General features: G+C 44.6%; 1 protein-coding gene across 7 annotated transcripts in view; it reads left to right on the top strand.

The window, feature by feature from the left end:
- The window catches only part of THOC5 (THO complex subunit 5), a 38,559-nt gene that overhangs the window by 5,238 nt on the left and 12,343 nt on the right, over window positions 1–20,978 (top strand). For 4 of the 7 annotated variants that reach the window (XM_047759489.1, XM_047759487.1, XM_047759488.1 and 1 more), the window contains 11 exons: window positions 633–776; window positions 1,582–1,695; window positions 2,062–2,159; window positions 4,400–4,546; window positions 6,183–6,297; window positions 13,129–13,261; window positions 13,985–14,017; window positions 15,409–15,486; window positions 16,136–16,176; window positions 16,414–16,513; window positions 18,567–18,675. In XM_047759489.1, coding sequence (XP_047615445.1) covers window positions 633–776; window positions 1,582–1,695; window positions 2,062–2,159; window positions 4,400–4,546; window positions 6,183–6,297; window positions 13,129–13,261; window positions 13,985–14,017; window positions 15,409–15,486; window positions 16,136–16,176; window positions 16,414–16,513; window positions 18,567–18,675 — 1,112 coding nt within the window. The remainder of the gene's footprint in view (window positions 1–632; window positions 777–1,581; window positions 1,696–2,061; window positions 2,160–4,399; window positions 4,547–6,182; window positions 6,298–13,128; window positions 13,262–13,984; window positions 14,018–15,408; window positions 15,487–16,135; window positions 16,177–16,413; window positions 16,514–18,566; window positions 18,676–20,978) is intronic. The other 3 variants (XM_047759492.1, XM_047759491.1, XM_047759490.1) reach the window with 1 other exon arrangement.

Raw genomic sequence — 20,978 nt, 5'->3', positions numbered from 1 at the left:
GGCCAGGGATCAAACCTGTGTCCTCGTGGACGCTTGTCAGATTCATTTCTGCTGAGCCACAGCAGGAACTACACATTTTTTTTTTTAATATTTATCCATGGTATTAATAAGAGTGGAGTTACATCAGGCTAGGAGGTGAGATTATAGGCAACTTTTCATTTTGTATTTGATACTCCTCACTGTGTTCTGGATCTCTGACACCAGGAGTGCATTACGTTATAATCTGAAAGTGGTAAAGAGTATGGGAGTTCCTGTCGTGGCTCAGTGGAAAGGAATCTGGCTAATATCCATGAGGACACAAGTTCAATCCCTGGTCCCATTGCTGTGAGCTCCACTCTAGATTGCAGACGTGGCTAGGATCCTGTGTTGCTGTGGCTGTGATGTAGGCCAGCAGCTGCAGCTCCAATTAGACCCCTAGCCTAGAAACTTCCATATGCTGCCAGTGTGGCCCTGAAAAAACGAAAAGAGAAATTCTTTTCCATTTTGAAAAGAAGAAAAATATTTGATTTGACGACCAGATCCTTTAGCGGCCTGACTGGGGGTCTCACTGTTACTCATCTCAGACAAGTGTCCCTGGTTCCAACGGGGAGACTTTTACTCCCCACCCAAGGCCTGTGTCCTTGCCCTCACAGGAAGGTAAATACTACAGCGAGGAGGCTGAGGTGGACCTGCGGGACCCTGGCAGAGACTATGAGCTGTACAAGTACACGTGTCAAGAGTTACAGAGGCTCATGGCTGAGATCCAGGACCTGAAGAGCAGGGGAGGCAAGGATGTGGTAAGGATTGGGGCTGGTGGACATGGACCTGGTGGGTCTGTGCAGATGGACCTGTTTCACACCTGTCAGAGCCCTTCCCAGTCTTGGTCCTAGGTCCTGCCATGATCAGATGGTTGGAGCCTGGGGCTTCAGAGACCTGCTTATTAATTTATTGTAACATCACCCAATCACCAACTATAGTCATGAAAACATAGGATAATTAATTTATTTCATAACTAATTTGGTAATTCATCCAAGTAATACTTCTTTAGTGTTGGGCATTCTGCTAGGTGTGGAGTAATAATGGTACATGTAATTTCCCTTGCTACTTTAAGGGTGGATATGTACAAATAAATCATGTAGACTAAAATTAAATGAATAAACTAGGTTTCAGGGCAGAGAAATAATATAGAGGCTTAAAACTAGATGGGTAGGTTTAAAACAAAACAATCTATATTTTTCCAAGAATCTCACTTATTTGTGCTTATAACTGGCCAGTATTGCTAAGATTATTATATTCTATCTGCTTTACTGGATTCAAGCTTAACAGCTGTAATTCTGCTGTTTTTATTTAAATTATTCTGTGTAATGTTGTTTATAGAGGTCAAATCTCATGGCATGATGTTGGCCTTGGTTGGTTTTGGTCTAGGAATCTTAAGCATTTCCCTTGTCCAGTCATCCTTCCATTTCCCTCTGACACTTCCTATGGTTCTGATCCTTCCAAGGTCTACTTTTGTCCCTGGATGAGGATGGGTCAGCAGAGAGGCTGAAGGAAGCTGAGCCAGCTCCTGTTGTCAAGGCCTTTACCAATTTTCTTTGCCTGTAGGCCATTGAGATTGAAGATCGGAGGATCCAGAGCTGTGTACATTTCATGACTCTAAAGAAGCTTAACCGATTAGCCCACATCAGGTTGAAGAAAGGAAGAGATCAGACCCATGAGGTAGGAGCTGAGAGGTTTTTTGTTTGTTTTTGTTTTTGTTTTTTTTTTTGCTTTTTAGGGCCACACTCTCGGTGTATGGAGGTTCCCAGGCTAGGGGTCTAATTGGAGCTACAGCTGCTGGCCTACACCACAGCCACAGCAACACAGCATCCGAGCTGTTTCTGCGACCTACACCACAGCTCATGGCAACGCTAGATCCACTGAGCAAGGCTAGGGATCAAACCCTCATGGATACTAGCTGGATTCGCTTACACTGAGCCACAACAGAAACTCCCTCTTTATCCCTTTTCTGAGTTTGCTGCTGTTCTGCTTTGCCCCACCCCACCCTAACTTGTCTGCTCACCTCTGACCTTGTCCTTCTTTCAGGCCAAGCAGAAAGTGGATGCCTATCACCTGCAGCTCCAGAACCTGTTGTATGAGGTGATGCACCTGCAGAAGGAGATCACCAAATGTCTGGAGTTTAAGTGAGTTTTGGAGCACAGGGCTTTGGCAGGATGGTCTGTTGGTTACTTTTGTCCTACAGAGCTCAGTGTGAGGCAGTCTTTTTAAAAAGAAGCCAGATGTACTCCAAGACTGCAGGATCTGGGAGAAGGGTCAGCAGATCATTTTGAGTGGGAGAATTGGAAGCAGTAATTTCAGGTGGCGCAAAGAACCTCAGAAGCCTGTCTGACCCTTTTGAGTTTTAAGCTCTGAATCTGATGAAAAGCAGTTGTTTCTCCCCAGCAGGGAGAGCCTTTGCCTTGACAGTGTGATTCCTGGGCCACTTGTATGGAAATAGCTCACTTCCAGTTACATCTTTTAACCCCGGCCCAGCTTTCCTTTCTAAAGTTCAGCAGTTCATTTTTGCAAATGGATTTCATTTGCAACCTGAATTTTGTGCTGCCTGTCATCAGTGTCGTTCTTAGTGTGATGTCTCTTTGCAAATCCAGCTGAGAGTTGTGAAAGGAAGAGTAAATAGGAAGAGATCTTGCTTGGTCAGACCTGTTTGTTCAAACTTAAAGGAGTCGGGTTTTATTTGTAATAGACTTGGGATGAGGGGGTCCATATTAGACTTAGGGTCTGGTGTGTTTTTAATAATGATGATGCTGATTTTTTTTTTTTTTTTTGGCTTTTTAAGGCCACATCTGCAGTATATGGAGGTTCCCAGGCTAGGGGTCCAATTGGAGCTACAGCTCCCGACTTACACTACAGCCACAGCAACACCGGATCCAAGTTGCATCTGCATCCTACACCACAGCTCACGGCAACGCCAGATCCTTAACCCAGGGATCAAGCCCACAACCTCATGGTTCCTAGTCAGATTTGTTTCTGCTGTGCCACAATGGGAACTCCCGATGACGCTGATTTTTAAGAGGTGTCTTTTTCTGCTCCACAAATTCATCAATATAATTATGCTTAATAGAGGTGGAATTGGAGTTCCCCTCATGGCTCAGCGGTTAACAAACCTGACTAGTAACTATGGGGACAACGCTTGGATCCCGAGTTGCTCTGGCTGTGGTGTAGGCTGGCGGCTACAGCTCCAATTTGACCACTAGCGTGGGAACTTCCATATACCTTGGGTGCGGCCCCAAAAAGACCAAAAGGAAAAGCAGTACATTTAAAAATAAAAAAGTTGGAAGTTCCCATTTGTGGCTTAGCAGATTAAGAATCTGACTGGTATCCATAAGGATACAGGTTTGATCCATGGCCTCTCTCAGTGGGTTAAGAATCCAGCGTTGCTGTGGCATAGGCTTGCAGCTGCAGCTCCAGTTCCACCCCTAAACTGGGAACTTCCATGTGCCTTGGGTCCAGCCGCAATAAGAAAAAAGTAAATAAAAATATGAAAGGTATAAAAGCACAAGAATGTGATGCCCCACCTGTAACCGTTGTTCAGACGAAAGCTGACAAACCCAGAATACAGCAGAACTTAGGCCTGTGGGGAGCCAGGTGGCCACATGGAAGGATCAGGGGCTCTAGAATCAAACAGCCTGGGTTCAGCTCCCGAGCTGTGTGACCTTGGGCAAGCTGCTTACTGATGGAAGCCTCTATCTCATTTGAAAAATGGGGCTATTGTGAGGATGAAGTGAAGTGAGGGTGGTATACAGTGGGTGCCTAATACATCATAGCTACTATTATTACTGTCATCTGTCTACAACCAGAACACTTTTTTGTTAATGCAATAAAGAGTATTGGATTTCTTTTCTTTTGTACATGTGTTTCACTGTACATGCAACAGTTAAAACCTCTTGCTCTTTTCACATCAGGGCATACCTTGTGGGATCTTTCCCATGCTGTGCTCAGCCAGTTAATATTTTGAACATAAGTGTAGACTTATTTTTATTCCTGTTAAATGACATTTCTTGGTTTCAACTTGACAGTCTAGGCCTAGACCTTGGTGTTTTTATTTGACTCTAAGCTCTTGGCTTTCTTACACAGCTTGGGGAGGTCTGTAAATTTGATAAGCATACTTTCTAGGTCTTTAGCTAAATCATGGATAAAAAAAGTTGGACATCATGGATAAGGATCCTGTGGCATGCCACCAACTATTTCTCTTTTCACCCTGAAATATCTACTAATGAGCATTTGCTGAGAAGACTGGATTCCAGATTCCTGGGTAGCTGTAGACCAGGGCTAAGTAGACACGCACGGGGGAAGTTGTGGGCCTGCTTAAGCCGCAGCTTAGGTTTCTGAGAAAGGCAACTTGACATTGAGTTTTTGTCTACAGGTCAAAGCATGAAGAAATTGACCTGGTCAGCTTGGAGGAGTTTTATAAGGAGGCTCCTCCAGATATCAGTAAAGCCGAAGTCACCATGGGAGACCCTCACCAGCAAACTCTTGCACGTCTGGACTGGGAGCTGGAGCAGCGGAAAAGGTTTCCTCCTTCCTGACCTTGTTAACCTGTGCAGATAGGGACCTTTATCCACGAGGGACAGTGCTTTGTCATGACCTAGGATCAGATAGCAAAGCACTGTGACACCAGCAGAATAGTCTTAAGTCCAAATTCCATTTTGTGATTAATTCACAGTTAGTAGTTCAAATTTAAGCAGCTGCATCATAAGTGGGGTTGGAATTGCTTAAGGCTGTTATGAGAAATTGCAAATAACCTTACCTTTAAGATATTAATGCCTAAGACCTAAATAACTTTACTATAAATCTAATTTTTTTGCTTTTTCTCCTACCTACAAGCATGTACATGTGGTATTACAAAGCTTGGTAAACTTTTTATTTTTTTAGGGCTGCTCCCATGGCATATCGAAGTTCCCAGGCTAGGGGTTGAATCAGAGCTATAGCTACTGGCCTGCACCACAGCCACAGCAACATGGGATCTGAGGCACGTGTGCGACCTACATCACAGTTCACAGCAACACTGACTGGATCCTTAACCCACTGAGCAAGCTAGGGATCGAACCTGTATCCTCATGGATCCTGGTTAGGTTCATTAACTGCTGAGCCACGAAGGGAACTCCCTTGATAAACATTTTAGAAGGTTTTAGAACATTCCAGTGTAAATTTTAAGTCACATAATTGTTTGTATATTGGATTGGACTTGAAAGTTGTTTGCATACATTTTTTACTATCATAAGTAATGCTTTGAGGCATCCCTTTACATATAAAATTTTCTGTGTTAATAAAGAGCTTTTATTTATTGACTGTAAATAGAATGTCTATACTGTGTAATTTAATCTAGATCTTCCTTAGATTATGGAATATATGTTTTTTTCATTCTGAACATTTATGGTTGCATTTCTTCCATCATGGTGACTTTTTTCCCTTTCTTGTTTGTACACAAGTTCCCGGGCTTTTGGTTGGCACTTCTGCTCTGTTTTCTGTTGCAGAAGCTGCTGTTTTTAATCTCTTGCCTTTTTAGGTTATTGTGTATTTTGTGCCTTTGATCTACAATAGGAATTTAATAAGTGCTGAGTCTGATCTTAGGGAATTGGTGTCAGTTTTTTTATCAGACGGGCCTGGCCTGTCATACCCCTATCCAGTACACCACTTGCTCTTAGCAAAGCCATGAACGTTCCATTCCTGTGACTCTGGTCTAGAATACATCCCCATTGTGCCTCACCCACACCAGTCAGTGGGTCTCGTTTTTGGGTGCTGTAGTTGCTGAGTCCCTGTTTGTGAAAGTCCTGGGTCTAGCCTCTGAAGCAAGAAATGAAGCAGGAGTTGACACCAGGTGTTCTCTAGGGGTCATGGGCATGGCCGCTCAAGTAGACAGGTGTGGGTTCTGAGCACAGCTCTGTGCTTGCTCTAACCTGGATGACCTTGGGCAGGTTATCTCTGAGCCTTCATTTCCTCCTTTGGGGATAAGAAAAGTCCCTATCTCCCAGGGTTTTAATAAGGATTGAATGCCATAGTGCTTGCAGAGAGTTCACAGTGCTGGCTAGGTGATCATCAGCAGTTCATTGTGACTGCTGTCATTAGGTGAGAGTTGGACAGTGAACAGGTGTGTTGGGGTGTCCCTGGGGGGCATCAAGTGACAGTGTTCTGTCCTCCCCCAACAGGCTGGCAGAGAAGTACCGAGAGTGTTTATCCAACAAGGAGAAGATCCTCAAGGAGATTGAGGTGAAGAAGGAGTACCTGAGCAGCCTCCAGCCCCGACTCAACAGCATCATGCAGGTGAGGGACTCCCCATACCCCGGTCCTCCGCTTGTGTTTGCTTTGCCTTCAGCACCCAGTGACATGCTACTGACCTAAGGCCACCAGCAGGCACAACACCCTGTGGGTTTTTTCAGCCCTCTTCCCCTAATCCATGTTAGAGGACAGTGTAGGGAGGGTCCCGCCTGCAGGCCCACAGCTGGGGCCGTAATATTGTATCCTGTGTGGAGGAAGTGCTGGCAGGTTGGGTTCAGGAACACACGTTTACCTGGGAATTGTCTTTTCACCCAGAGCCTCACTTTCCCCAGACTATAAGTTTAGTTTACCAGCTGCCTGATCTTCACCAGCCTGCAGTCTCAGGTATCTAAGCATGCTTCCAGGGATTTATTAGTCCCCGTGACTGCACCTCAGGGACACCTGCTCAGCATATCTACTCACTCTGAAAAGGACTTAATTCATGTTTGAAAGACATTAGGTACCTTAGGAGGAAAGGTCTCCACTTTACCTATAAAAGGTAATGTCTTACTATATAGGTGACCTGATTCTTGTTTGCTTTGTGAAGCCAGATTTGATCTAAATCTTTATAGTTTTATGAAGCAGGGTAAATGGCTCACATGGAGGAACTTTGCAAAAGGACCCTAGAGAAAAAAATTCATTTTCGCAGGATTAGGCAAGATGTACATTTCCTCTCTTCAATTCTAGGCATAGAATTAGAGTTAACAGATATGCCCAGTTGCAGTTTATGTAGGACAAATAGAAATCAGAAACTAAAAATTTTGGCTGTAGTTGAATTTTTCCTGTTAACTGGAAGCACTAAATGCTTCTAAGTCGGGTACAGGTTAAATAAATTCTTGTGTGGTACTGTTTTAACAACTGTGTTGGACGTATCAAACATCCTGTTACTGATAGAATTACTGGACAGAAAGATCTATTAAACTAAGAATTACTGGACAGAAAGATCTATTAAACTCTGAAACAAAAAAAAGCAAGTCGTAGAACATAGAGTATAATCCCATTTGTATACCTTCTTTTACAAAGTATCTGAATGGATGTGTATATCTGTAAGTCTTGTGTATGCTTAGAAAAGTTTGTTTTCACACCAAACCATTAGCAGTTACCTTTGGCAGTGAGAACTAGGAATTTTAGCTTTATAAACTTGAATACAAGTATTTATTTATTTATTTTGCTTTTTAGGGCCGCACCTGTGGCATATGGAAGTTCCCAGGCTAGGGGTCGAATCAGAGCTGTAGCTGCCAGCCTACACCAGAGTCACAGCAATGCCAGATCTGAGCCACGTCTGCAACCTACACCATAGCTCATGGCAACACCAATCCTTAACCCACTGAGCGAGGCCAGGGATTGAACCCATAACCTCATGGTTCCTAGTCAGATTCGTTTTTGCTGCAACACAACAGGAACTCCTGAATACAACTATTTAAAAAATATACATGTGTTACTTTTTAAAAAATAATTTTAGGGAGTTCCCGTTGTGGCACAGTGGTTAACGAATCCAACTAGGAACCATGAGGTTGCGGGTTCGGTCCCTGCCCTTGCTCAGTGGGTTAACGATCCGGCGTTGCCGTGAGCTGTGGTGTAGGTTGCAGACGCGGCTCGGATCCCGCGTTGCTGTGGCTCTGGCGTAGGCCTGTGGCTACAGCTCCGATTCAACCCCTAGCCTGGGAACCTCCATATGCTGCGGGAGCGGCCCAAGAAATAGCAACAACAACAACAATAACAACAACAAAAGACAAAAAAAAAATAATAATAATAATAATTTTACATAGGGAAAAGCGTACAACCTGGAAGTGTACACAGCTCAATAGATATTCACTGTGTGCACATCTGTGAAAACATCTGTGTAATCAGGAGTTCCTGCTGTGGCACAGTGGGATAGGTGGCATCTCTTACAGTGCCAGCACACAGTTTTGATCTCCGGCCCAGGACAGTGGGTTAAAGAATCCGGTGCTCCATAGGTCGGATCTGATCCGTGGTCTGGGAACTCTGTATGCCTCAGGGTGGCAAAAAAAATGGGGGGAAAAAACCAACAGGGTCCCTACTGTATAGCACAGAGAACTGTATTCAATATCATATGATAAACCATAATGGAAAAGAATATGAAAAAGAAACTTAATCACTTTGCTGTACAGTAGAAATAAACATTGTAAATCAATTATACTTTAGTAAAATTTTAAAAAAGAAAAAAAAATTTGGGAAATCAGCACCCAAATCAAGAAGATTACCAGTTTTCCAGAAGTTACCTTATTGCCCTCCTAGTCTCAGGCACTGTCTCCTCCCACTCCTCAGTAACCATTATCTTGACTACTAACATCATAGATTAGCTTGGCCTGTTTTCTAACTTATATGAATGGAATCATATAGTATATTCTCTTTCGTGTCTGCTTCTTTTGATCAGTGGTATGTTTGTGAGACTCATCTATGTTGTAAGTACTAGGAGTTCATTTATTTTCATCAATGTTTAGTGTTCGATTTTGAATGTTTCCAGTTTGAGGCTATTATGAATAATGCTGTGAGGAGCCTTATACGTGTCCTTTGTGTCCATGTGTAAATGTTTCTTTTTTGTTTGTTTGTTTCCTTTTGCCATTTCTTGGGCCGCTCCCGCAGCATATGGAGGTTCCCAGGCTAGGGGTCGAATCGGAGCTGTAGCTGCCAGCCTACGCCAGAGCCACAGCAACGCGGGATCCGAGCCGCGTCTGCAACCTACACCACAGCTCACGGCAACGCCAGATCGTTAACCCACTGAGCAAGGCCAGGGGTCAAACCCGCAACCTCATGGTTCCTAGTTGGATTTGTTAACCACTGCGCCACGACGGGAACTCCTGTAAATGTTTCTTTTGAATATCTGGCCAGGAATGATATCGTTGGGTGATACAGTATGCTGTGCATATTTAGCAAAGCAGTTTATTCTAAAGTGATTGTATTGATGTATGAAATTCCCACCAGCACCGTGTGGAACTTCTGATGCTCCACATCTTTGCCAACACTTGATATTGTCATTTTTCTTGACTGTAGCCTTTCTGGAGGGTATTTTTTATGGTTTTACTTTCCATTTCCCTGGGGGCCCGTGATATTGAGCAGGGCACCTTTTATATGCTTACTGGCTTTTGGATTACCTCATTTGTGAAGGGCCTATTGAAGTCTTTTGCTCATTTTTTTATTGGTTGCCTGGAATTCTTTATATTTTCTGGAGATGAATCTTTTGCAGACATCTTTTCCACTTGTGACTTTCTTTTCAGTTTCATAATAGTATCTTTTCATGAGCAGATGTCCTTAATTTCAGTATGGTCTATTTGTCATTCTTTTCCTTTCTCTGTCCCAAGGTCATGGAGATATTCTCTTATTTTCTTATAGAAGCTGTATTGTTTACCTTTCACGTTCAGATCTATAGTCTTCCTGGAAGTGAATGTTGTATATAGTATAAGCTAAAGTTCAATTCTTTTTTTTTTTATTTTTTATTTTGGTACATAGGTATTCAACTGACTCTTTTATTGAAAAGACCATTCTTTCCTCACTGTTCTGCAATGTCATTCTTGTCATAAATCAAATATCTGTATATGTGTGGGATTGTGTGTTTGCTTGATCTAGTTACCTCTGCACCAGTATCACACTGACTTATTTACTCTAGCTTTATCACAAGTCTTGATGCTCAGTAATTTAAATCCTCCAACTTAATTTTTCAGAATTCTCTTTGTTATTCTTGGGCTCTTGTATTTACATATAAATTTAAGAATCACTTAGTCTGTTTTCACCTGCTGGGATTTAGATTGATTGCACTGCATCCATAGATCACTTTGGGGGGAATTGAAATCTGGGCAGTTTGAGTCCTGCAGGCCTTTTTTTTTTTTTTCCCCCCCATCATGAGGGTCTTTTATTAGTCCTTTTTTTTTCCAGCCACTTTATGGGTTAAAAATATTTGTGTGGGCTGTTCTGAGGACTTAAACACTATTTTTTACAAATGTACCTGTGGTAACCAGCCAGAAATTTTGTAAACAGGTTGTTGGAGCCATAGTTGTTAGTTAAGTCTTGTAGGCTACTAACATGGCATATGTCTCTGTTCATTTAGATTTTCACTTCTCAGATGTTCCTGTAGAGGCTTATTTTTATACTTGACTTTTATGTATTTGATATTTGCTTTCTTTTTTTTTTTTTTTTGGCCCCACCCATGGGATGGGAAGGTTCCCAGGGCAGGGATTGAACCCACGCCACAGCAGTGACAGTGTGGAATCCTCAACCTGCTAGGCCACCAGAGAACTCCCTATTTGATGTTTTCTTTTTTTTTTCCTTTCTTTCTTTTTTTTTTTTGTCTTTTTGCCTTTTCTAGGGCTACTCCTGTGGCACATGGAGGTTCCCAGGCTAGGGGTCCATTCGGAGCCGTAGCCACTGGCCTACACCACAGCCACAAGCAACGCGGGATCCGAGCCGTGTCTGCAACCTACAGCCACAGCTCATGACAATGCCAGATCCTTAACCCACTGAGCAAGGCCAGGGATCGAACCCACAACCTCATAGTTCCTAGTGGGATTCTTTAACCACTGAGCCATGACGGGAACTCCTATTTGATGTTTTCTTGATGCTAGTGGAAATGGTATATTTTTTTAAAGTTCATTTTCTATTTGTTGCAGATATAAAGAAATACACTATTGCTAAACAACTGGGATTTAATCAAACTTAGAAGCTTTTGCACAGCAAAAGAAACCATAAACTGAACAGAAAGGCAACCTACGGACAGGGAGAAAATATTCACAAATGATGTAACCAACAAGGGCTTAATTTCCAAAATATACAAACGGCTCATACACCCGTCATGGGAACGGCAGAAACAAATCCAACTAGGAACCTTGAGGTTGCAGGTTTGATCCCTGGCCTCGCTCAGTGGGTTAAGGATCTGCTATTGCCGTGAGCTGTGGTGTAGGTCGCAAACACGGCTCAGATCTGGCGTTGCTGTGGTTCTGGCATAGGCAGCAGCTGTAGCTCTGATTCAACCCCTAGCCTGGGAACCTCCATATGCCACACCTGCGGCCCTAAAAAATAAAACAAAACAAACAAACAAAAAATGCGACCCAATACACAAAATGGGCAGGAATCAACTATACTGCAATATAAAATAAAAATTAAATTTAAAAAAATAGGCAGACGTCCTAAATAGACATTTATCCAAAGTAGATATACAGATGGCCAACGGGCACATGAAAAGATGCTCAACATCACTAATTATTAGAGAAATGCAAATCAAAACAACAATGAGGTATCACTTCTCAGTGGTCAGTATGGCCATCATTAAAAAGTACAAATAATTTGTAGTGAATGCTGGAGAAAGGGGAACTTTCCTGCACTGTTGATGGAAATGTAAATTAGTGCAGAGAATAGTTTCCTTAAGAAACTAAAAATAGAGTTCCCATATGACCCAGCAGTCCCACTCCTGGGCATATATCCAGAAAAGACAAAAACTAATTAGAAAAGATACATGCATCCCAGTGTTCATAGCAGCACTGTTCACGGTAGCCATGACATGGAAGCAACCATCAACAGATGAATGGATAAAGTATGGTATATGTATATTATACAATGAAACACTACTCAGCCTTAAGAATGAAATAATAACATTTGCAGCAACGCGGGTGGAACTAGAGATTATCATCCTAAGTGAAGTAGGTCAGAGAAAGACAAATACCATATGATATCACTTATACATGGAACCTTTAAAAAGATGGAAATGATCTTATTTACAAAACAGAAACAGACTCACAGACATAGGAAACAATCCTACAGTTACCAAAGGGGAAGGGTTGGGGGAAGGATAAATTACGAGTTTGGGATTAACATACATACTACTGTACGTATAATAAATAAACAACAAGGACCTACTTTATAGCAGAGGGAACTATATTCATTATCTTATAATAACCTATAATAGAGAAGAATCTGAAAAAGAATATACACTCACAAACACACATGTATAACCAAATCACTTTGCTGTGCACTTAAAACACAGCAGGAGTACCCGTTGTGGCACAGTGGTTAACGAATCTGACTAGGAACCATGAGGTTGCGAGTTCGATCCCTGGCCTCGCTTAGTGGGTTCAGGATCCGGCATTGCCGCAAGCTGTGGTGTGGGTCACAGACATGGCTCAGATCTGGCATTGCTGTGGCTGTGGCGTAGGCCGGCAGCTACAGCTCCGATTCGACCCCTAGCCTGGGAACCTCCATATGCTGCAGGAGTGGCCCTAGAAAAGGCAAAAAGACAAAATGAATAAATAAATAAAAATAAATTAACTGTACTTCAATTTAAAAAAAAAAAACAAGGAGTTCCCATATGGTGCAGCATAAACAAATCCGACTAGTATCCATGAGGATGCAGGTTCGATCCCTGGCTTCACTCAGTGGCTCAGGGATCCTGTTTTGCCATGAGCTATGGTATAGGTAGCAGACTCAGCTTGGATCCCATATTGTCGTGGTGTAGGCCAGCAGCTGTAGCTCCGGTTTGACCCCTGGCCTGGGAACTTCAATATGCCACAGGTGTGGCCCTGAAAAAAAAAGAAGTGTTTTTTTTTGGCCAAGCCTACAGCATGTGGAAGCTCCTGGGCTAGGGAGTGAACCCATGCCACAGCAGTGACCCAAGCCGCTGCAGAGATGCTAGATCCATAACCACTGAGCCATAAGGGAACTCTTTATTTTTCTTATCTTAATGACCTTTTATTCACTGGTTGGTTTTGTTAGCTTATCGAATATCACTTTCAAAAATAAAAAACTATATGTAGTTAATTAAGCAGCCACATGGTCCTGTAAGGACTACCTATAAAAGAAAAACAAAATCACTTCTTTTATTGCTTGCAGGCTTCCCTCCCAGTGCAAGAGTACCTGTTTATGCCCTTCGACCAGGCTCACAAGCAGTATGAGACAGCCAGACACCTACCACCTCCCCTCTATGTCCTCTTTGTCCAGGCCACTGCATATGGGCAGGCCTGCGGTGAGTATGGAGTCTGGACAGGGAAGAGGGGCTATGGGAGCAGCAGCCATGGCCATTTGAGTCATTTGGAAGCACTGCCTGCTGAGGAACGCTTCCTGGCCCTGCTCCAAAGTCCTCAGGTGACAGACGCTGCCTCCCCTCTGCATTGCCCAGCATGGCTGCTTTGACCAGCTGGCCTGAGGCTGGACTAACCTGATGGGCATTTTAGAATGGATGGCTTTGTATCTTTGATGAGCCTGACTTGTCAGCTATTGGGTTCTGTGCCCAGGCAGCCTGTCTGGGCTCCCAAGTGCTCACCTCATAAAGGCACGCTTGGCAGGTGGATCGGTGCCTCTTGCTTGCTTCAGAGAGAGGGATTGGTGACCATAGGTCCCCGGCAGCTCTCCCAGGCTTTCGCCATACCCTGGAGCAGGTTGCATGTCCTTATAGTAAATTACCAGGGCAAAAGATGTGTCCTCACTAAGCTTGAAGGCAGCCTGTGACTCCACTAGGATTTTGAGAAGCTCGGAGACCCTATCTCTTGCTCCCTACTGCAGCTTTCACCCAGCACCTAAACTTTTCTTCCCTACCTCCAGCCCCACTCCACAGCATCAGGCAGATACATTGCACCAGCGCATGCCTCTCCTCCCAGCCATGCGCATCAGCACATTATTGTCTCTCTTCTTGTGTCTTCCTGGTCCTTTTGGCCCTCCCCTTTGTTCTCCCTCCTGTTTTCATCATCAGCTCATATGAAATCCTCCCAGCCCCCTAGACAGGGTGAGTAATTTTCTTTTCTTTTGTGTTTTAAACCCAGCCTGTTTGAATTCCCATTTTACTGTAGAATTTCAGGAGTAAACTAGTCTTGTCAGTGTTTGGGGCAATCAGATTGTTTGGGATGAGGTATGATGATTCAGGCAGGGCTGTCAGAGATAAGCAGTGGTCGGCCACCTGGGATTATTATCGCAGGGGCCTGCCACTCGGGCGAAGTTTGTCATCCCTCCATATGCACTCAGGCAAACTCTTTTAGGCCCCTGTGACAGTCTGCATATCTGTGTACCTTTTTGAATGGAGCTGGAAGGTTGATGGCCTGTCTGACCGCTAAACCCATGGAGTTGCACAAAGACAGGCCCACACATCACTTAGCGAGGTGTCAGGCTGGGCTCAGGCTGGGCACAGGGAGCAGGCTGCTTAGCTTTATGTTTGAGACACCAAGCTCAAGTTGAATAGACCTGGTCTTGAATCCTAGTTAATCTAGTTCACAGTGGTTGTATCTGACTTCCCCAAGCCTTAATTTTCTCATCTGTAAATGGCTAGAGTAGTAGTATTGCTTTTATAGGGCTGTTGTGAGAATTAAATATTAATTTTAAGAGTAATTTTATAATTAAAATTATGAGTATGCATTCAGTCCTCATTACCCAGCTGGACAGCTACCATTTGTCAAGTCCTCTTTTTTTTTTTTTTTTTTTTTTTTTTTTGCCATTTCTTGGGCCGCTCCTGCAGCATATGGAGGTTCCCAGGCTAGGGGTTGAATTGGAGCTGTAGCTGCCGGCCTACACCAGAGCCACAGCAACACAGGATCTGAGTCGCATCTGCAACCTACACCACAGCTCATGGCAACGCCACTGAGCAAGGCCAGGGATCGAACTCGCAACCTCATGGTTCCTAGTCGGATTCGTTAACCGCTGAGCCATGATGGCAACTCCTGTCAAGTCCTCGTTTTATAGGTGCAGAAACTGAGGCTCAGAGCAGTGATATAGCTTTCCAGGTTGTGTGTTTGGGAGTTGGTTGGGCAAGTACTTGGGTGGCCAAAAAAAAAAAAAAGGCAGTCGGCAGAATTGTGCCATGTGGCTTTAGGCCATTGGTGGTGTGGATTTTAGTATTTTAGTGCCTTGATGTAAGCCCGAAAAGAGAAGCATTCACCACTACTCTAGGGTAACGCTTGGCCATTAATCTGCACTTTGGGTTCTTTGTTCTAAGTAAATGATGGAAGGAAGACTTAACTTTCCCCTTCTTGCTCTTCTTCATCTGGAGAAAGGGCTTTGGCCCTCTAGCCCCAATTAGTAAGGAGCTGTGACAGGCGGAGGGGATACAGCCGCCAGGCCAGCCTGCTAGCCTAGCTCAGCGCCTTCTCTCAGCAGCTTTCACAGGAAGCTCTCTCTTACTCCCAGATAAGACGCTGTCTGTGGCGATTGAAGGCAGCGTGGACGAAGCCAAGGCTCTATTCAAGCCTCCTGAGGATTCCCAAGGTAACTCAGTGGTCAGGGTCTTCCCTGTGTCTTCCTAGCTGGTTCCAGGGACACCAGGTCACTGCCCAGGGCCAGTGCTGGTCCTTTGGAAATTAGCTGTACTGGTTTGTTGTAGCCAGGAGCATGGCTTTAATGTCTCAGTGCAGGGTAGGCAGGGGAAAACCACTGCCTTTGGATTCCAGCCTGCCACTCACTAGCTCATTGACCCTGGGGAAGCTCCTTAACATTTTGGAGCTTCAGCTGACTCATGTCAAAACAAGATATTAATACCTCATGTAGAATCTTTATGTGGATTAAATAGGTCATGCATGTGGAACACATAGCAACCTCCCAAATTCTATGAGCTGCTTTTATTGTTGTTTTTATTGCCATTCTTATTACCACCGTCACCATCAGTGGAGGAGCTCATGGGCCATAGAATGACATTAAAAAGCACTTCAAAAAACCAGGGGTGATGGAATTGTAAGCCATTTTTCTTTTCTTTGTATCACCGTATTTTCTGTACTGAATAAGAAGCAGCAAATTCATTTATTACTATTTCTGAAGAAATCCATTTACAAAAGTCTGGGCTTTTACACCCTCGGGGATGAGATGCCTCTGGGAGAATTGGGAGCCCTCTCCCCTAGCTGCCTTCTTTCTGTGGCTGCAGATGACGAGAGCGACTCGGATGCTGAGGAGGAACAGACCACGGTGAGTGCCATTTCCTCTAGTGGGGGTGCCGAGCGGCTGGGGGCTGCTAGTTGGCAGGCACCATCCTCCCTAGAAGCAGAGGAAAGAGGTTTTAGAGACAGGGTGACAGGGATCCTGGCAGCTGGAGAGCTGAAGTGCAGGTCCCAGTGCTGAGGCCCTGGCTGGCAGGGAGAAGGAAGAGGGAGATCCCTCTGACCAGTGCTTACTAGCCGACTCTCTCCTCTCTCCTTTGTCTAGAAACGCCGGCGACCCACTCTGGGAGTTCAGCTGGACGACAAACGCAAGGAGATGCTGAAGAGGCACCCGCTGTCCGTCATGCTGGACCTGAAATGCAAAGGTCTGGCTCCCCTTGGTCTGGGGAGTCTCGTAGTGCCTGGGAGTACAGCCAACTTGCAGCTGCCTCCTTGCCCAGGAATAGATTCTAGTTTAATATTTCTGTTTTCCTTTGTTGTTCTTTGTGGAGTTTGTTTGATTTCCTACCTCCCAAATCATAACCCTAACAACATAGCAACAACACTAGACATACAAGGGATGCTTGATAAAACTTCACTTCTTTCTAAATTTGACAGGTTGGATACACAGAACAAGTTGCCAAGTATGCAGGTTTTAAGTAAAATGACCAGCCTGCTTAATTTAATAAATATAACATTCAGCAGAGAATGTTTTGAAACTTGCTTTATACAGATAAAAGACCACGTAGTCAAACATTTCGGCAGGGTAGGAGTTAACAGTTGGATGTAAGTTTCCTTCTCACCCCAGACTCCCAGACCCTAGTCCTAGGTCTTAACCCTCAAGGGTAAGCACTGTGACAGTTTTGTGTGTATTTTCAAGAAATCATGAAGTTAGAAGCTTTTATACAAGTATATACTTATCGCCTTCCCCTTTTCTTTTTTGCTTTTTTCTTTTTTTTTTTCTTTTTTTTTTTTGCTTTTTAGGGCCGCACCCTCTGGCCCTCTCTTTGCCTTTTTATAAAAATTTTTAAATTTTTGAAATAATTTTTTTTCTTTTTTTGTCTTTTTAGAGCCACACCTGCAGCATATGAAGGTTCCCAGGCTAGGGGTGGAACTAGAGCTGCAGCCACTGGCCTACACCACATTGACAGCAATGTCAGATCAGAGCCGAGTCTGAGACCTACACCACAGTTCATGGCAATGCCGAATCCTTAACCCATTGAGCGAGGCCAGGGTTCAAACCCTAAACCTCATGGTTCCTAGTCAGATTTGTTTCCTCTGTACCTCGATGAGAACTCCAATATCAACATCTTAACCATGGTACAATTATCAAAGTCAGTGTTAATTTTATCAGTACAATACTACTTCTTTTTTTTTTTTTGTCTTTTTGCTATTTCTTGGGCCGCTCCCACGGCATATGGAGGTTCCCAGGCTAGGGGTCGAGTCAGAGCTGTAGCCACCGGCCTACGCCAGAGCCACAGCAACGAGGGATCCGAGCCGCGTCTGCGACCTACACCACAGCTCATGGCAACGCCGGATCGTTAACCCACTGAGCAAGGGCAGGGACCGAACCCGAAACCTCATGGTTCCTAGTTGGATTCGTTCACCACTGCGCCACGACAGGAACTCCAGTACAATACTATTAACTGTAGAACTTACTCATATTCCTGGCTTTTCCATTAATGTCCTTTTCCTGTTCTAGGATCTTACATTGTGTTTAGTCATTGTGTCCCTTAGTCTCTCCCAGTCTTTCAGGATGGTGACACTTTGGAATATGAGGCTTTTTTTTTTTTTTGGTTTTTTTGTCTTTGTAGGGCTGCACCTTCGGCATATAGAGGTTCCCAGGCTAGGGGTCAAATCGGAGCTGTGGCAGCTGGCCTTCACCACAGCTCATGGCAATGCTGGATCCTTAACCTACTGAGTGAGGCCAGGGATCCAGCCTGCCTCCTCATGGATACTAGTTGAGTTCGTTAACCACTGAGCCATGACAGGAACTTCGGAAGAGAGGTTTATGTATCATGTAGAAGGACTCTCAGTTTGGGCTTGTCTAATGTTTTCTCCTAATTAGACTGAGGTTGTGCTTTTGGGGAAAGAATTACACAGATGGTGGTGTCCCCCGTCATATTTTATCTGGGGTCCTAGTCTTATTACTGGTGATGTTAGCCATGATCACTTGATCACTTCCTGTCCATGTTGTATTGGTTAGAAATAGAGTCTCTAAGTCCAGTCCACACTCAAGGAGAGAGAAATAGCAGAGAATTTGTAGACCCTCTGCTTTTCTTTTTTGCTCAACTATAAATTGCCATTGAGTTCTTTTTGTAGTAAAAGATCTTGATAATCTTGTTGACTTTCCTTCCTATAATTCCGTTGATTTTCTTCTAACGTTTAACTCTTTTTTCTGATGTTTAAATGATGTCTTCTTTTCGTCCACCCCTGCAGATGACAGTGTCCTGCACCTGACTTTCTACTACCTCATGAACCTCAACATCATGACAGTAAAAGCCAAAGTGACAACCGCCACAGAGCTGATCACCCCCATCAGTGCAGGGTATTGGGCAGGTGCTGCGGGGGGTGGGCCGTTGGGAGCGGGTGCAATGGGAGGCCTGGTGCCAGGCTGGTCTCAGTTCCTCCCTCGTCTGGCTCTAAGGAAGTTTACAGCCACACTGGCTTCTGTTGCTCTGAAGTCCTGGTACATCACAGGTATTTAGAAAGCACACACTGACTTGAATTGATGAGGTCCTCTTACTGCCGAGCAGATGAGAGAAGTGACTGCAGCCTGTTGTAAATTGAGTTGGTGGGGCGGAGCACCAGCTTTTTACAGCAGTGGAGAGTGGGAAAGTGTGAATGTAAAAATGAGACTTGGCAGACCTTACCACGTTGACAGATTTTAGGATGCTCTTTTCCTTGTCTCTTTCTGTCCCAAGGTGCTGGGATTTCACTTTGCAACTCAGTTCAGTCCCACATTGTCCTTACCTGAGTAGTGGGAGGAAGACTGGTGGGTCCCCATGGGGGTTTGGAGGAGGGTGCCCAGAGGCACAATAGTGACAGCCACAGGTGGGGCATTCCCAGAAAGGCCGGGACAGCTGCCACTTGTTCCACAGCTAGCATGGGAAGAAGAGAAGAGGACTGAGTGGGCCTGGGGGTGAAATAGGCCCACCTGGCCTGGCACTCATCCAGGCCCTGCCCCACCTGCTTCTCCTGAGCTTTGCGCTTCAGAGCTATGTGCGTACCTTTGGCCAGGTTACCTGGCTTCTGAGTCTGTCTCCTCACTCTGTGGTCAGTTATTATATCCCCTCCCACAGTGCCTGTGGGATCAGGTGAAATGCTTAGCATAGATGAAGCACTTGGTAAATGAAACTATATTTGTCTGGTGTCTGATGGTGACATGTCCCTTGGGTTTTCAACCCTGTCCTTTCAGGCCATGCCCCCTTCAAGCTTCATCCTTCATCCCTGTGCTGAGAGTCCAGCACTCTGGATGGAGTTGACCTTGTTTGCTTCTCACCCTGGCAGAGGGAGCCCGGGGCTGCCTCTTCAGAGCACCCAGTTTCCCTGCTCAGCCAGTGCTCCTGGTCCAGTGAGCTGCTCAAGGCCACATGAGGGCCCTGACCATGGTGGAGCTCCTTGTCATGAGTGTTCTGCCTGCTCACTCTTCAGATCCCCTGAGCCACAGGGCTGCAGGCTGGCTCCATTGTGCACTGAAGTCCGCCCCTTGCTGGGTGTGCACGAGCAGTGGTGGGGGCGGGACGGCAGACTGGTTACCTACGCTGCCCCACACAGCTGCATGTGCACCTGAGTCTGTTTCTCCACTCTGTGGTCAGTCATTATATCCCCTCCCAGGATGCCGTGGAATCTGGACAAATGCTTATTAGTGAACACCTTTGGCAAATGAAGCCCTGTTTGTCATCATCAGATTGTTTAACTCTGACAAGGTGAGGAATCTGAGGTTCTGAAGAATATGGGGCTGCCCCACGGTCACAGATAGCGAGGAGAGTGATGATTTGAAGCCAGCTGGGCCTTTGTACCATGGTACTACACTACTGTCATTTTCCTGGCCCCCAAAGAGGGATGAGACCCAAATGGAAGTAGCACTCTAAAGCCCGGATTAGCTCTTGAAGGGCCTTTAGGTGTTGTCTAGCTCATCTACCTATTACAGATAGAGAAACGGGAGTTCAGGGACATATGTCCTATTATTGAAGTCCTGGGCCTAGACTCAGACTCTTAGCCCAGAGGCCTTTGCTTAGGTCTGGGCTCCTTTGGCCCCATGGAGATACCACCCATGTATGGTTTTATTTACTAAAACAGAGATACTTAAAAATTTTTTCAATGTAAATGCAGTATCACACTAATTGCTTAATATCATCCAATATCCAGAGTTCAAATATCCTTGATTTTCTCATAAGTGTTCTTTGTTAGTTTTCTTTTTACAGTTTGGGTTTTGAATTTGGATCTTTTTAAGATCCATATGTTGCAGTTGGATGGGGCGTCTCTCGAGTGTCTTTCCATCTGGATGTCCCGCCATCTTTTACTTATTGAGGAAAATAGGTTGTTTGCCCTGTAGGTGTCTCCCAGGCTGGATTTTGATGATTGCACCCCTGCAGTATAATTGAACAAGTTACTCCTTCCCCCTGTGTTTCCTGTAAATTGTAGTTAGAGGCTTGATCAGATTCCTTTTTGGAGGGGAGGGCACATATGCAGGACTGCGCCAGAGATGTTGAGTGCTTTCATGACAAGACACAGGCTGTCTCTATTTTTGAAATGTTAGTAGCATTGACAGCTGTTGCCAGAATCTTAGTTTATTAGGAAATTCATTTTTTTCTTTTTGCCACAACTGTGGCATGTAGAAGTTTTTCA

Source organism: Phacochoerus africanus, chromosome 15, assembly GCF_016906955.1.
Source record: "Phacochoerus africanus isolate WHEZ1 chromosome 15, ROS_Pafr_v1, whole genome shotgun sequence".
Classification (NCBI taxonomy): domain Eukaryota; kingdom Metazoa; phylum Chordata; class Mammalia; order Artiodactyla; family Suidae; genus Phacochoerus; species Phacochoerus africanus.
This window is presented reverse-complemented; position numbering and strand designations above follow the sequence as displayed.